This window comes from Lycium barbarum, chromosome 1 (assembly GCF_019175385.1).
Source record: "Lycium barbarum isolate Lr01 chromosome 1, ASM1917538v2, whole genome shotgun sequence".
NCBI lineage: Eukaryota > Viridiplantae > Streptophyta > Magnoliopsida > Solanales > Solanaceae > Lycium > Lycium barbarum.
The window spans coordinates 165,990,160-166,006,995 of record NC_083337.1 but is presented as its reverse complement, the minus strand read 5'-3'; the positions used below and the strand labels follow the sequence as shown (position 1 = coordinate 166,006,995).

At 36.4% G+C, this 16,836-nt stretch overlaps 2 protein-coding genes across 2 annotated transcripts; both read left to right on the top strand.

Annotated features, from left to right (window-relative positions):
* LOC132605319 (kinesin-like protein KIN-5D) lies at nt 1-7,540 on the top strand. The gene is made up of 23 exons (XM_060318506.1): nt 1-188; nt 368-580; nt 648-777; nt 1,352-1,507; nt 1,586-2,062; nt 2,312-2,409; nt 2,497-2,653; nt 2,733-2,802; nt 2,906-2,982; nt 3,088-3,141; nt 3,226-3,306; nt 3,398-3,509; nt 3,821-3,907; nt 4,005-4,180; nt 4,568-4,729; nt 4,816-4,923; nt 5,038-5,196; nt 5,291-5,374; nt 6,002-6,207; nt 6,308-6,409; nt 6,491-6,600; nt 6,684-6,835; nt 6,933-7,540. The coding sequence occupies exons 2-23, from the start codon at nt 423-425 to the stop codon at nt 7,146-7,148; spliced, it is 3,132 nt and encodes a 1,043-aa protein (XP_060174489.1). The 5' UTR covers nt 1-188; nt 368-422; the 3' UTR covers nt 7,149-7,540.
* On the top strand, nt 7,458-15,467 carry LOC132605329 (putative respiratory burst oxidase homolog protein H). The gene is made up of 16 exons (XM_060318514.1): nt 7,458-7,587; nt 9,674-9,943; nt 10,321-10,416; nt 10,506-10,668; nt 10,771-10,819; nt 10,898-11,011; nt 11,436-12,242; nt 12,771-12,863; nt 12,960-13,075; nt 13,164-13,266; nt 13,731-13,822; nt 13,905-14,052; nt 14,320-14,454; nt 14,557-14,685; nt 15,033-15,111; nt 15,206-15,467. The coding sequence occupies exons 2-16, from the start codon at nt 9,715-9,717 to the stop codon at nt 15,313-15,315; spliced, it is 2,463 nt and encodes an 820-aa protein (XP_060174497.1). The 5' UTR covers nt 7,458-7,587; nt 9,674-9,714; the 3' UTR covers nt 15,316-15,467.
* Nucleotides 15,468-16,836: the final 1,369 nt, after the last annotated feature.

The window sequence follows — 16,836 nt, the reverse complement described above, 5'->3', positions numbered from 1 at the left end:
CTCACGCGCATATACACACACAGCTCCTCTCTCAATTAATAGAAAACAAAATCATAAGTCTCTTTCTTTTCAAATCAAACTAACTAAATTCTCTCTCTCAACAAAATCTTCTCTCTAAAATATCGCCGTTGTTGTTCTTCACATTGTTGAATCTCTCAACGGCAACCAAGCAGGCGATTTGATCGTCGGTAAGTAAATTAATCATTTGTTTTTTGTATCGTACGTATAAATGCAGTTGAATCAATTAACGGATTTATTTTTTCTTTCATGATTTTGTTATTTGAATGATGAATCTCTAGCATCGATCAATCGTTTTCAATTTGACGTGAAAATGTTAACATTTTACCTATCCTTAAAACTGTTACAGCGCATTCTAGTTGGAAAAGCTTCTCTTTTGCTACACCAAGGAGAGTATTGTTGAAATGGAGTCATCGCAACAGAGAAGAGGCTATGTTTCGCGATCACCATCACAGACGCCGCGGTCTAGCGAAAAGGCGGTTAGAGATCTGCGATTAGCGGAAGGGAATATGAGTGGAAACAAAGATAAAGGCGTCAATGTGCAGGTTATTGTGCGTTGCAGGTTAGTAGTAGTACATTTTTGGAGCTTTAGTGTTGGTTTAAGTTAATGAATTGATGGGAATATGCAGGCCATTGAGTGAGGATGAGATGAGATTGAATACACCAGCAGTGATTTCCTGCAATGAGGGAAGAAGAGAAATTTCTGCTATGCAGAACATAGCTAATAAGCAGATTGACAAAACATTTGTCTTTGATAAGGTCTCTATTTCTTTTACTACTACTCTATTATTTATCCTTATCCCCCTCCCACCTTTTTTGCACTTAAATAGATATAGGAAGAAGGAACATGGGCAACAACAATAGCATACCCAGTGTAATCCCACTGGGGTCTGGAAAGGGTAGGATGTACGCAAACCTTATCCCCTACCTTTGTGGGTTAGAGAGGTAGAAGGAACATGGGCCAAAAGAAAAATAAAGAACACTAGAGAGGATAGTTAAAGAAGTAATTTTTTTTCTCTTATGCCTCCCAGGAGCTCCCACCTTTTTTGCTCCCTTGGTGACTCGAACCATAACCTTAGGGTTGAAGGTAGAGGGTTTGATGTAATAACTCGGACACATTACCTGTTTTGGAGGAGAATGGATACGAGGGTTTCATATAACTAACACCAACTGGTTTGGGATTGAGGTGTATTTGCTTGCTTGATTGACTGAGTCCGGATGCTACTAGATTAATTTTTTTTTTGGCACTGCTGAGAAAATAACAAAAGGTTGTGAATGAGGCATCTGGTGTTTCTGAGATGACACTAACATTGTGTTGGATAATGCTGTCCAGGTCTTTGGTCCTACGTCCAAACAGAAGGACTTGTATGATACTGCAATCTGCCCGATTGTATTTGAAGTTCTAGAGGGCTACAACTGCACCGTTTTCGCTTATGGGCAGACAGGAACAGGGAAAACTTATACAATGGAGGGAGGGGGAAGAAAGAAGGTTTGTGGCTGTTAGAGATGAATTTGTTTATGCTACTTTTCTTCTTCATAATAATAAATTACAGTTCACCCCGTTTAGAATGGGGAATTTCCAAGTGATGCAGGTGTTATCCCACGAGCTATTAAGCAAATCTTTGACATATTGGAAGCTCAAAGTGCTGAATATAGCGTGAAAGTAACATTTTTGGAGCTGTATAACGAGGAAATATCTGATCTTTTAGCTCCAGAGGAAACTACAAAGTTTATAGATGATAAATCCAAGAAACCATTAGCTCTGATGGAGGATGGTAAGGGTGGAGTTTTTGTTAGAGGCCTGGAAGAGGAATTAGTAAGCTCTGCAAATGAAATTTATAATATATTGGAGAAAGGTTCCGCCAAAAGACGTACAGCAGAAACTCTTCTAAACAAACAGAGCAGTCGTTCTCATTCTATATTCTCTATCACAATTCACATCAAGGAATATACTCCAGAAGGTGAAGAGGTGATCAAATGTGGCAAACTGAATCTTGTAGACCTTGCAGGTTCTGAAAACATTTCACGTTCTGGTGCAAGAGAGGTGAGACATTAAAATTCTGTAATTCGTTTGCCTTTGTATTTAGCAATTTTGTTAGTAAGAAAAGGAAAAATAAAATAAAGAGAAACAAATGAATGAGTGTGCAATAGTTGCTTTGCAATGTCTTAAATTTACCTTTTTCATGGCAACTTATCCTGGAAGAGACTTCTCAAGTTCTTTTTCCCACTTTGATTGTGTTTTTCCTGTTCATATAATATCAAGCTGTTCTAGATAATAGATTTTCTTTTGCAGGGCAGAGCGAGGGAAGCGGGGGAAATCAACAAGAGTTTGCTTACACTTGGTCGTGTTATAAATGCTTTAGTTGAGCACTCTGGTCATATCCCATATAGGTGCTTAAAAGATCCATATCTATTAACACAATATAATATGTATGAAGCTTTACATACCCTGAGAAACATTTGTTGGTGGTATGTCAGGGAGAGCAAAATAACAAGGTTGTTGAGGGATTCATTGGGAGGGAAAACAAAGACATGCATAATTGCGACAATATCACCCTCCATTCACTCTATGGAAGAGACACTGAGCACTTTAGATTATGCTCATCGTGCCAAAAACATAAAAAATAAGCCAGAGGTCAGTTTTCTGGTCAATCAAGCATTCTCAAAAGATTTTTAGTTCAACTGTCCTTAACTTTTTTCTTTTGCTGTTATAGATTAACCAGAAGATGATGAAATCTGCCTTGATGAAGGACTTATATTCTGAGATTGAAAGGCTGAAGCAAGGTTTTATACTGCTTTATTCTTTTTGTACATGAATCTCTATCTTGGGTGGTAGTTGCTTTAAATTATTTATGTTTTGATTACATAAATTTCCATTTTATAACAGAGGTTTATGCTGCAAGAGAGAAGAATGGTATCTACATACCAAGAGATCGATATCTCCAAGAGGAAGCAGAGAAAAAGGTTAGGCCCTGCTCACTGATCCACTGATTGATTCAATTATCCTGTAATCTTTTCTTATGTATGGTCAATATGTTTTATGGTCAATATGTTTTTCTCCTCTCTCAGGCAATGTCTGAAAAGATAGAACGGATGGAACTGAACTCAGAATCAAAAGACAAGGTATACTACCGATTAATTACTCAGCTAGCTCGTAGTGATCATCGAAAACTCATAACTCATTACATTTTTGCCTACTGCAAACAGCAACTCATGGAGCTTCAGGAACTGTACAATTCTCAGCAGTTGTTGTCCACTGAATTGAGTAACAAACTTGACAAGACAGAGGTTGGAGATCTGCCCCCACCTAATTTCAGAAGCGATCTTTTGTTGTCCAACCCTTTCTCATGGATATTAGCAATAATTTTGTGTCTTTCAGAAAAAGCTTAAGGAAACTCAGCATACTTTGGCTGATCTCGAAGAGAAACATAGGCTGGCAATTGCAACAATTAGAGAAAAGGAATTTCTGATAACGAACCTTCTAAAGTCTGGTAAACAACATCCTCTGCGCATGGTCAAGGCAGACTCTTTTGATTAGTCATCTGGAATTGCTTTCTGCTGAAATTGCATGTTTTTCCTACAGACCAGCTTTGGGAGGGGAATATATTTTTACAGGGGTGGGGGGTTAATGCAAGGTTTTAATTTTTCTTGTAAACCATTTTGTGGCTGGGGGATCATATCTCTCTTGAAGGAATTACCAAGTTCATCAGTGGAGACAAATATGGAGTCTATGGTTTTTTGTAGAATCATTTTATCTTTTGGATTAATTGTATGAGATATTTAAACGTATGTATTCTACCAGAAAAATCACTGGTTGAGCAGGCCTTTGAACTTCGAGCTGAGCTGGAACATGCTGCATCAGATGTCTCTAACTTGTTTGCGAAGATTGGTAGGTCAACAGCTTTTAAGACCTGAATCCCTATGATTTTTCTTTCCCAAAATAAAGGCTCCATTGCACCCACTTTACTGATAATGGTCGATTTCAGAGCGCAAAGACAAAATAGAACATGGAAACAAAGTTCTCATCCAAAAGTTCCAATCCCAATTAACTCAACAACTTGAAGTTCTGCATAAGAGTGTTGCTTCCTCAGCCACACAACAAGAGCTACAACTCAAACACATGGAGGAAGACATGCAGTCCTTTGTGTCTACCAAGATTGAGGTAATACCCCTTTATTTCTTTTATGAAACCTTTACCATATCGGAGAAAAAAGATTTGAGGTATACTTGACTTAAAATTGACCGTATACCTTTTAAAGAAGACACTCTACAATGTTTATGGGGAAAGACATAAAATAGACTTCTGTATTCGCTCCTACTGAATTTACTGCTTTCATGATGTCATGTCTGCAAGGATGTAGGCATCCTTGACTTATTAAATTAGCATTGGGGGCCTTTGCAATATTGCCTAGACAAGGATGTGCTTATCACCCCGTACAGACCCTTTTTGAGAAATTTCACAAGCGCTTCTATAAAACACTTTCAAAACTTCTACTTCACAGTCTTGTACTCGTGTTGATCCACGGGTTTTGGTGTTCTTTTTTTTTAGGCTATGGAAAAGCTTCGAGGCCTCCTAGACAATATGAAAATCATGTTTGGTACTGGTATCAAAGCTTTAGATGGTTTGGCTGGGGAGCTCGATGGCAATGCTCAGTCAACTTTTGATCGTTTAAACTCTGAAGTTTCTAAACATTCATCTGCTCTTCGAGAGGTATGCCTTCTTTTTAATTTCTCTGAGAAATTCCATGCAGTATATTCACTTTCCGCTTATCTCTATTTTCTGTTTTTGAAATGTAGCTTTTTGAGGAGATTGCCTTTGAGGCCAATACCTTAGTTAATGCTCTTCAAAAGAGTCTTCACGGCCAGGAGGAGAAACTAATTGCATTTGCAGCACACCAACGTGAGGTATCAGCAGTTCCTATTTGTCAGCTCTCCCACCTTCACCCCTCAGTTTCCCTATCTGTATCTCCCTCTTTTTTCCTTCCCAAGTTTGGGTGATAAGGTTTGGATGCTTTTTAGGCTCACTGCAGGACAATCACAACATCAAGGTCATTCTCGGAAATTACTGGCAACTTCTTTAAGACTTTAGATACGCATGTCTCCCAATTGGGCGATATAGTTGAAGATGCACAGACCGTCAGTAACCAGAAGTTTTCTGAACTTGAAAAGAAGTTTGAGGTGATTGATGTCATCCATGTGCATCTCTCTCACTTAATGAAGGTCAATATGCATTTTAGTCCCGTTTTATGTGGATATATCCCCCCTTTTACAGGAATGTGCTGCCAATGAGGAGAGGCAAATCTTGCAGAAAGTGGCAGAACTTCTTGAAGGATCAAATGCTAGGAAGAAAAAATTGGTATGGTCATTTTCTTAGTCATAGAATAAAGACATCAATACAGCTGTGGCTAAATTTTTTATTATTCCTAAGCATAGGCAAAAAGATAACTTCGTTGATCTACGAATATGGCAAGAAAAAAATCATTTTCTTTTAGTCAAGCGAACAGAACAGGGTGACAGCAACAGTGTGTGGCCTTCATACCTTGCCTAGGTTATGTTGGAATTTTGTTTCTAGCGCTAGCACTTAATGATGGAACAATGTTATTCTCCATTTATAAGTGATAAGAAGAATGCATCGTGGATCCTGGAGGACAATCACTGAGTTATTACTTTATCTACTTTAGGTTGCGAAAGCTAATTGAACTTTTTACTTAATATAACTTCGTTGATCTACGAATATGGCAAGAAAAGATTCATTAATCGAACAGAACAGGGTGACAACGATAATGTGTGGCCTTCATACCTTGCCTAGGTTATGTTGGAATTTTGTTTCTAGTGCTAGTACTCAATGACGGAACAATGTTATTCTCCGTTTATAAGTGATAAGCAGAATGCATCATGGATCCTGGAGGACAATCACTGACTTATTGCTTTATCTATTTTAGGTTGCGAAAGCTAATTAAGCTTTTTATTTGATTTGCTCTAGGTTCAAACCGCAATCGATGACCTTCGAGAAAGTGCTTACAACCGAACCAGCAGATTAAAACAAGAGATGTCAACTATGCAAGATTCAACTATTTCAGTCAAAGCCGAATGGACCAATTATATGGAAAATGCTGAATGCCATTATCTTGAGGATACTGCTTCTGTGGAAAATGGGAAGAAAGAGATGGAGGAGGTGCTACAGAATTGGTATGTTCTCCTAGCATTTTTCATATCACTTGTGAAGAGTACTTGTGTGTTAATTTCGGCTGTCTGAAATTTTGCTTGCTTACTTGAATATGTTATGCAGTCTACAAAAGGCAAAATTGGGTGCTGAACAGTGGACGAATGCTCAACGCTCTTTGATCAGTCTAGAGGAAAGCAACGTTGCGTTTATGGATAAAATTGTTAGGTTGGTTGATTCACCTGTTATTCAAGGCTTTTTGTCTCATATTTCCAATATTTCACTTATTATTTATTTACATTTTTTTAGTGAAGGAATGAATGCCAATGAAGCATTGCGGGCACAGTTTTCGTCTGGCGTGTCATCTACTCTTCAAGACACTGATGTTGCCAGCAAAAACCTTCTCTGTTCCATTGACCGTATGTTATCAAGTTTTACACATATATTAATGACTTTCACTGCCTGCTTGGTGTCATCTAATTAACTAAATTAAATTCTGCAGATTCTCTACAACTTGACCGTGATGCTTGTGGGAACCTTGATTCGTTGATTGTTCCTTGTTGTGGAGAGCTGAGAGAACTGAAAAGTGGACACCACCACAAGGTTGTTGAAATTACAGATCATGCAGGACATTGTCTTTCACAAGAGTACATGGTAAGGACATTGCGTCATTTGACAGAATTTGAGTGTCTATTCTGTTTGGAACGACATTATTCATGTACTTATCCAAATCTTTGTCACCTGTATTTAGGTTGACGAACCATCTTGCTCTACGCCGAAAAAGAGAGCTTTCACTATTCCAAGTGCTGGTTCCATTGAAGAGCTCAAAACTCCTTCTTTCGAGGAGTTGTTGAAGTCATTTTGGGATGGAAAATCACTGAAGCAAGCAAACGGAGATGTAAAACATATTGCAGAGGACGCTCATTCGTTGAGAGATTCAAGACTTCCTCTCACTACTATTAATTAGGACCATAGAAATTAGACATTATAGGATTATGGAAGAAAACCTGTACATAAGAAATTCAACTACATGGACGAGTGAGGGATAGCTTCGCGGTAAGGGCCCTCCACCTCTAATCATAGTTGGGGTTTGAGTCATCAAGGAAGCAAAGTGGAAGAGGCCACTGTTAGGCTCCTTGAGTAGAGGAGTTTGAATGCGGGGTTGCCATATCCATGAAAGAAGAAAGAAGAAAGAAGAAAATGGAAAACTATTTATCCTACATGTAATTCATGTATACTATTCTTTAAATTATTTGTAGTGATTGGGAAGAGTTTCATTTGTTTGAACCTCTTGTAGGAAACAGAGTTGGGAGTTTCCTGAGACAATGACGGATTATTGTAAATGAGTGACTTTGAGCTGTCTTTGGATGTGATCATGATAAGAGTTTTTCTAATCTTCTAATCTGGTAAGTTTTTTTATACCCTGAAATGACTTTATTTGAGGAACTGTTTGGAAGAGGATTTGGGCCAGTGTGACATTCTGAGGTCAACTTCACTACACAGTTGTGTTTTCCTCCTCTTGTCCTTTTTGGGTAAGTGCCCCCAATAGGGACAACGAGAATAGAGGTTTTAACTTAATTAATGCCAATAGTATGGAGGTAGTTCAATCTTGTACGGGGACGCCATTACACCAGGGAATATGGATATGGCGTCCCCGTGCCAATGGATCTATCTGTTACAGTGAAAACCAGGAGCACAAGTAGAACCGAAAATCTTAAATGTAATAAATAAAGGATGCAGAGTGAAGGCTTGCAAGAGAGGAAAAAATAGTAAGAATTCGGCTCCGGTGTATAAATGAGTTCCTGAGGTTTATTATACACAATTCGGCTCAGTGATCACATAAGAGAGACTAGAGTGCACTTAACTTCACCAATTAAAGTCAATATACCTTTAAGCTTTCGAATGAACTGATATTAGCTGAGATTAACTTGTTAATAGCTTGGCAAGTTGATCACGTGCAAATATCTAGCCTTTAAATTCATCTTAAGCTTCGGTATATCTCGGTTACACTCCATTTATTAAAATCCTATTCTCTAGCAAAACCATTTAAAATAAGAACTTCGAGATTGCTTCGAATTAAGATTATTACAAGCTCAATTTCACATTGATAAATTGACCAGACCCCCGTTAAATGCGCAGTTCAAAATCTGAGAAAAATTGCTCGAGTTTGAACTAATAAATCTACCTTGACCCGTGTTATTTTGTGGTTATAGCTAGAGTTCAGATTTTGCCTTGATTCTCTTGATTTGGTACCGTTTTGATTCTCTTGCTCTGGTACACAGCTCTTGCGGCCCGCACCGAAACAGTACCTTACCTCGATATCCTGTTAACTGCTGCGCCTCAATGCCTTTTGGGGAGAACCAATTATACTCCGCGTTAGCAGGGTCAGGTTCGGGGGAGGCCCGCACGCCAAGCACTAGTGACTGCTCTAAACAGACCTATCGGCAGAGGCGGAGCCAGAACTCGAAGCTTGTGGGTTCGGGGTTCTAATTCTTTAAAGTTATTGGGTTCTTAATTAATAATATGTACATATTTGACAAAAAATTTAATACAAATATATGGTTTGGACAAAATCTACTAGGTTCGACCGAAGCTAACGCCCAAAGGGCTAGCTCCGCCCCTGCCTATAGGTCACACAGAGACGACTTTAGTGTTGCTCTAAGGCTCCCCTTCCTTTACTATGAATATTCTTGTCCAAATTTTATTTTCGGATTAAAAAGAGGTTATTTTTCGATTACATTTCAAATGGCGGCTAAACTTTGAATACCGGTCCCACCCAAAGTTTCCGACTTTGCTATAGGCTATAGCATTGTCAAAACTTCAAACCATGTTGAAGCTGAGATATTTTAAAAAACAAAAACTTTCAGAACCCAAAAGCTTAAAAAGAAAAAAGATTAAGAAGAACAACAAAAATTTATAATAATAAAAGCAGTGGACGACAACGTGCTCACAAGTCACAAGTACTTGCATGATCGGGATCCCAAATGACTACTTCTTGCATTGAAGAATTTGAACCACGTCTAAAAAGATGCATGTTCCCCCACCCATTTTAATTCCCTAGAATTTCTGTCATAAGAAAGCATTTGAACATTGGTAGAATATTTAACAATTTAATCATATGATCTGTCTCTAGCTTGCTAGGTATGCCTATAATTAAAATATTGTATTCACATTATGGGATATTGAGCAAATTGCAGTATCTTATGCACAAAATCCAGTCATCCAGTGACTAAACTAATTATTCAACTACTCCTTGGCTCTGTTTAAAAAAGATTCAATTAACTCAAAGGAAAGAGATAAAAAAGTTATCATCAGAAATAAGACTTTGTCCAATGAATAAAATGTTCATTTTGGTTGCTTTTTAGTTGGGGGACACTATGGTTTTTGAAAAGCATAGCAATTTCAAACAATTGACTTAAAGAATTCTCCTCTCTTTTTCCCTCTGTGCTTCCTGTCTAAAATCTCTCTTTCATCCAATTTTTTTCAAAACAGAGTATTTTGAAGCTCTTCAAAGGAGAAGAGAATCACATAGTATGTTGCCCATTGACAATGGGGAATTACCTAGAGACAATTCAGTGAAATGGATTCTTGAAAATGCTGAAATAGATAGTGATGTTCCGGATAATGTAAACCAAAAATCTTTCAAGAAAAATTATAGCATTTCAAGAAGAAGAAATGGCGTCGTTCCAAGAATGGGGAGGATGCAATCAGGAGCTTCTAGAGGGCTCAAGAGCTTGCGATTTCTTGACAGAACAACTACAGGTATTTAACTGCTCGAGCGTATGCAATTATTTACTGAATTGTATTTTCTACACGCCCCCTCATGTGTGGACCTAATTCTTTTTTCGTGGTTTAAGAATGTGAAAGAATCTCTTTTGATTATAGAATGCCGTTTGACTTGAACTCAGGATCTTCGTCTGTGTTGATACCATATCGAATTATGTGATAGTCTCGTCTAAAAGCTTAACACTATAACTTACCTAATGTCGAAAATGCTATGTTCACTTAAACTAGTCGATTATATACTCCATCCGCCACTGAGGACCTCTATCATATTGAATAGTATGACAATCTTATCAACAAGCTAAAACTGTTAGAAAAGTTAACTTTTATTTACTTAATTATATCTTTAACAACAGGGAAGGAGGGAGATGCCTGGCGAAGTGTGGAGAAACGATTCAATCAAAATGCAGTTAGTGGGAGGCTCTTCAGAGAGAAATTTGGGACCTGTATTGGTATTTTTGTCAACTCCTATAGAAACAGGCATTATATAAACTTGTTTTCAGTAGAGAAGAAGGTAACATTTCTATATTTAACATCATAGGTATGGGAGAAAGCAAGGAATTTGCTGGAGAGTTATTCGATACGTTGGCAAGGCGTAGGAAGATCAACACGGAAGATGGTATAACAATAGATGAAGTGAGAGGATTTTGGGAAGACATATCAACTCAATCTCTTGATGCAAGGCTTCATATTTTTTTTGACATGTAAGAAATTAATCAAGTGTTTTTAAGAAATTAATCAAGCGTTTTTGTATAAAAACTTACTGCCTTTCCTCTTTCTGAAGGACTAATTATGGTAATTTTCAGGTGTGACAAGAATGGTGATGGGAAACTATCAGAGGAAGAGGTGAAGGAGGTGAGAAAAACTTTTCTTGTAAACTGTCCTCTTCTCCTTCAATTTTTCCTTTCTTAATATTTTCTTTTTCTGAAAAAGGTTCTAGTGATGAGCGCCTCGGCAAACAAATTGTCAAAATTCAAGCAACATGCAGCGACATACGCAGCTTTAATCATGGAAGAGCTTGATCCTGATCATTTGGGATATATTGAGGTAAGGATACCACAAAAAAGTTGCCATCTTTTTACCGTTAGTGATGGTTTGATTATCTGAGTGAAAAACTTATATGGTCACCCAAATATAGCAAATTATTCACTAGTCACTTATGTTTATTTTGTATCAATAAAGTCACTCAAGTTAGACTAGTTTTCTTTAATAGATAATTTGCTATAGTTGAGTGACCATATAAGTTATTCGCTCTGATTATCTTGGACCTCAAAGACACCAGTCATGCTTCTAGTTTCCAACTTTCTATTACAATCATCGTATTGACGATAAATCTCCTCGCGCCGTGCCATAAGAACTTATTAGAACTGAATTTATGAAAACTCTTTAGAGACAGAGCTTCATTGCGTGGTATAAGACTAAAATATATGATCCTATTGATAGCGTTCTTCTTTAATTTTTCATTTTCTAGATGTGGCAACTTGAAGCTCTACTAAGAGGGATGGTGGGATCAGAAGAAGGGGAAAAAACTCTGAAGAGATCACAAACACTAGCAAAAACCATGATCCCAAAAGAATACAGAACTCCAGTCAGCAAATTCTTTTACAAAACATCAGAGAAAATACAAGAAAATTGGAAAAGAATATGGGTACTAACATTGTGGTTGTGCATCAACGTAATACTCTTCACTTGGAAGTTTCAACAATTTAAAAGAAAAGCAGCATTTCAGATCATGGGTTATTGCGTTTGTATAGCTAAAGGTGCAGGAGAGACACTTAAGTTCAACATGGCTCTCATTCTTTTTCCTGTATGCAGAAGAACACTTACTAAGCTAAGAGAAACTTTCGTTGGTTCAATTTTTCCCTTCGATGATAACATCAATTTCCACAAGATAATTGCATTGGGAATTGCTATCACGATGTTTATTCACACGCTTTTCCATACAAGTTGCAATTTTGTGAAACTAACATCATGTCCACAAAGTAAATTTATGACATTTCTTGGAAGCAACTTCGACTACCATCAACCGAGTTACTTGGATCTGGTGGCATCTATCCCTGGCGTAACTGGCATTCTGATGACACTTTTCATGCTTTTCTCGTTCACATTGGCTTTACATTCATTCAGAAGGAACGTCATCAAATTGCCATGGCCGTTCCATCATTTAGCAGGATTTAACGCGTTTTGGTATGCACATCATCTGTTAGTCCTCGTCTACATCCTCTTGATTCTCCACGGATACTTCATATACCTTACTACAGAATGGTACAAAAAGACGGTATGTTGACATCTCCTAGTTTTAATTTGCAGTAAGAGTAGAAATTCTAGTAGTGTTATATGGTTACTTGAAAATGCATCAATCATGTTGTCCACAAAAACTCTGTTCACTTGTTTGTGGCCTTTTTAATTGTTAATTGTAGTATTCAACCGAAAATACTAGTTCAGTAGATTTACGGGTTTCTCCTTAGCGGAAGCAGATTTATAGCAACCACGACTTGTGTTACCGGTCATTAGGAATCCTCACAAGATGGGGGAATTCCCTTGTTTCCAGTCAAAATCCTCTCTAGGAAGATGCAGAGAATTTACTCCTTGTCAAACCCTAGCCATCATATTAATGTGGAAAAGCATTGTCTTTCCAACAACCATACTGATGTATTTATACGTCTTAGGCAGTATTCAGGAGGAGGACAAGTTAATGGGCTAACGGGCTAATTAACACCCCTTATGGGTGGGCCCGACCCAATAGTTATTTCCAACATTATCAATTTGCTATCAAACTAGTGATGATTATACTTCTGCTCTGCAGACATGGATGTATCTTGCAGTTCCATTACTTACATATGCTACGGAAAGAACTCTCATCGTCTATGAGCACAGCTACCATGTCAATATCATAAAGGTTTTAGTTTCAAATAAGTTTTATTTCATTACATCAACTTATGTTAATAGCAAAACATGCTGAATTCAGCTTTGATTTGGTGCTAAAAAATTGCAGGCTGTCACATACACAGGGAATGTATTAGCATTATACATGAGTAAACCTCCAGGATTCAAGTATAAGAGTGGAATGTACCTTTTTGTTAAATGTCCAGATATATCAACTTTTGAATGGTAATTGAAGAAACTCAAACTATGCAATGATCACATACAGAAATCTGTCCGGTCTATTTTCACTAAGGGGCTTTGTTAATTTTTACAGGCATCCATTCTCAATCACTTCAGCACCAGACGACAACTATTTAAGTGTCCATATACGTACATTGGGAGACTGGACTACAGAGCTTAAAACCAGATTTGAGAAGGTAATAAATTTGTTAAACTTGCATTTCCAAATCACTTTCAATAAGTTCTAGAAGTCTAATGAGCTAATATTACAAAAAATTGTCAAAATTGGTGATTCATCCATATCATTAGTGGTTTGAAACTCGACCATTACATAGTAGGAAAATCTGCATTTCAGCCATGAGCTTCAGAAAGTGTTTAACTAATATCCACTGACTGTGTAAGAACATTTCAACACTTTTAGAATTTATTTTTAAGGTGAATAATTTCATTATTGACAGTTACTTGTAATTACCGTTTAAATGACCTAACAGTGTAAGAACTTTCTACACAGGCAGTGTATAGAAGTTCAACTCCTTCATTTATGATGCCGGGTGGAGCAAAATATGCCTAATTACTAAGTTCCAGCTTATAAAGCCGATCAATTTTTCTTTCTTCTACTTATATTTAGCTTTTTATGAATTTAATAAGCTCTCATTTGCAGGCCTGTGAGCCTCAAGCTGCACAATCAAGGAAGGGAAGTATTGTTAGAATGGAAACTAAAGTATATTCAGATGTCCAGCACTCTCAATCCGAGTACGTTAGCATGTTCTATGTTACTGATTATCATGTCCATGAACCATAATGGAACTTATATTGCTCTTATCTTTTGAGGCAGATTTCCTAAGATCACTATCAAAGGACCTTATGGTGCACCAGCTCAGAACTACAAGAAATATGATATCCTTCTATTGATTGGCTTGGGAATAGGAGCAACACCATTTATCAGCATTTTAAAGGACCTTCTAAACAATGAATCTGAATCTGTAAGTTCCTAATTTCGAAACAATATTTTGCTAAGGATTTAAATTCTATACACTGATTGTCTAACAGTGATCTTTAACCTATTGTAGCACTCTACCTTTCGAGGTTACTAGTCCTACTTATTATAGACAGTTACGTTTTAGCTATCTTTTAGATGACCTTATATAAAAATTCGTTTATACTGTTAGTGTACGAAAGTTGAACTCTGTTTCTAATTAAGAATAAGTAGAGATGTGAAAATGAAAATTAATGAAATCCAATAACTGCAGAATCAGCAATTTGGTGAATCATCAAGTAATAAGAGAGGTCCTCACAGAGCATATTTCTACTGGGTGACAAGAGAACAAGGATCATTTGACTGGTTCAAGGGTGTTATGGATGATATTGCTGAATATGACCATAATGTGAGTTAATTTTCAATAACAAGAATTTCTCAGAATTCTATTAGTTCCCTCACTTGACATAAATTGAACTGATATACTTGAAATATTTTGTACATGTACCAGGAATTGATAGAAATGCACAACTATTTGACTAGTGTTTATGAAGAAGGAGATGCTAGATCTGCACTTATTGCAATGGTGCAATCACTACAACATGCTAAAAATGGACTCGATGTTGTCTCCGATAGTCGGGTATATATATATCCTCTTTAGCCATGACTCTCCCTTCAAACATTCTAGTTTTCACAATTTTAGTATGTTATAGTTCTGTGCACTGACTATGTAAAAAATGTTGAAGCAATCAGGCCATGGCTATAAGAATATTACAATTAAAACTCAATTATAAGCATTAATTGTTTTATTGCCAATACTAAGTAGCAGTCAAAAGTTTGTATCCGTTTTTCATGATATTATGCATTAGCATGATAAACACGATACTAATATGCTATAATAGGTTAAACCATAGTGTAAAAAGATTTTTACAGTCAAGTCAGTGTATATAACTAAACTTTGCTTTTCAAACACTTGCTCTATAACAGATAAGAACACATTTTGCAAGACCAAATTGGAAAAAGGTATTCTCTCGGTTGGCAGCAGCCCATCCATCTTCTCGAATTGGTAAGGCTCAATTATGCATGCTTTTTTCTTTTTCAAAAAGAACATGTTCCAATCTTTAGAAAGAACTTATTATATAATGATCTATCAATTGCAGGTGTATTTTACTGCGGAAGTCCAACTCTTACAAAACCACTTAGAAGGCTGTGTCAAGAATTTAGTTTAAATTCATCTACTCGCTTCAATTTCCACAAAGAAAATTTCTAGACATATATAGTAATAGTGGTTTCACATATTTACTTCACTGAGCTATGAATTCTACTAATAATTTCCTGTATAAAATGTTACCCGCTTGCAATTCTACTGAAAGATGTTGCTTGATATGTACTGGAAGAGAAATTTTGGAAGTTGCGCTTTCACTTGGTTTATCTCAGCATTTTGGTCAAGATTATGTGATTGTCTGTAAGTACACTCCTTTGAGTTTCTTTTTTCAAACAACAAAGGCTAAAGCTATAAATACAAGGTTCAATTAAGTCAAATGTAGAAATGACTCGATCATCTTCAAGAAATTAACCGATTTCATTCTTGCGATTTAACTTGTTTGGGCTGAGAATTTAAATGTTATTTTGGAAATTTAGATGTAACACATTGGAGAGAAAAAAGTCTAAATGGTCCCTAAGTTGAAGGATTAAATGTAGTTTAACCCCTAAGATAATATGTACACAAAACAGAGCATCAACGTTGTTGTCGTTCAGTTTCTTTTTCAAATTTTTACCCCCCTATATTAATTGAGTGGTTATTGATTTCCAAATATCCTTTTAGTTACTCCCTCTGTATCAAGATTTATGTGATACATTTTTTTTTAGTCTGTCCAAAAAAGAATGTCATTTTTATTTATTTAGAAATAATTTAACTTTATGAAATGATTTACAACCATATAAATATCTAAGGCTTATTTTGGACCACAAATGTAAAAAATATTTCTTTCTTTTTAAAACTTCGTTCCTAATAAAATAGTGCCACATAAATTGAGACAGAGGGAGTATAAATTAATCGTGCTGGTTGTATTAATATAAAATCATTCGATTAATGGATCATGTGAAAATAAGTACTGCTTCCCTCAGAATTTATAGAACACCGTTTGATAGGATGTGAAATTTAAGAAAAAATGATACTCCATATCTTTTTTTGAATTGTGTGTTTAAACTGCAAACTCATGAGCGGCATATATAGTCAAAGTGAAAAATAAGTTCGAAGATAGTCAGATTAAAACATAATTAACTGATTTGAGTTAAAACAAATTTTGAGTGTCCCTCTGAAAGCGGACTCAACTATATGGGGAACTGAATGTGAAATTTGGAGATAAACGAGGTCTAAATGTCAAATCTCAGCTAAACATGGTTTACTGAATGCCAAATCTTAAAAAATGTACTAACATCAAGTGTTTACGTTAAATCATATTAATTTACCATGTTAAATCATATATTAAGAGGATGTGCATTGATTTACTATTATTCAGTGATAATAATATGTGAAGATGTGTGTCATGTATTTATTGGGTTGATATAAATACAAAGTGCGGACAAGTCATCACATCGTACTTTTCAACCACCAACTCTCGTAATATAAGTGCTTTTACCTGCACCCATTATATTTACACCAAACCAAATAATCTAATCTTAGTAGGTAAAATCAAATTAAAATACATATTACTTAATGGAGGTGTTATGCAACTAGAGCAACCTTACTCATCGATTCAACCTTGCTTTTATATTTTAAATGTTTTCA

Bases quoted from the DNA above. Each gene is read 5' to 3' on its own strand.
- LOC132605319 (XM_060318506.1), top strand. From the start codon at position 423: ATGGAGTCATCGCAACAGAGAAGAGGCTATGTTTCGCGATCACCATCA. The intron at 4,924-5,037 runs GTATCAGCAGTT...GATGCTTTTTAG, and splicing joins TTGCAGCACACCAACGTGAG to GCTCACTGCAGGACAATCAC. The intron at 6,208-6,307 runs GTATGTTCTCCT...TATGTTATGCAG, and splicing joins GAGGAGGTGCTACAGAATTG to TCTACAAAAGGCAAAATTGG.
- LOC132605329 (XM_060318514.1), top strand. From the start codon at position 9,715: ATGTTGCCCATTGACAATGGGGAATTACCTAGAGACAATTCAGTGAAA. The intron at 10,417-10,505 runs GTATTTTTGTCA...TTAACATCATAG, and splicing joins GAAATTTGGGACCTGTATTG to GTATGGGAGAAAGCAAGGAA. The intron at 11,012-11,435 runs GTAAGGATACCA...TTCATTTTCTAG, and splicing joins ATCATTTGGGATATATTGAG to ATGTGGCAACTTGAAGCTCT.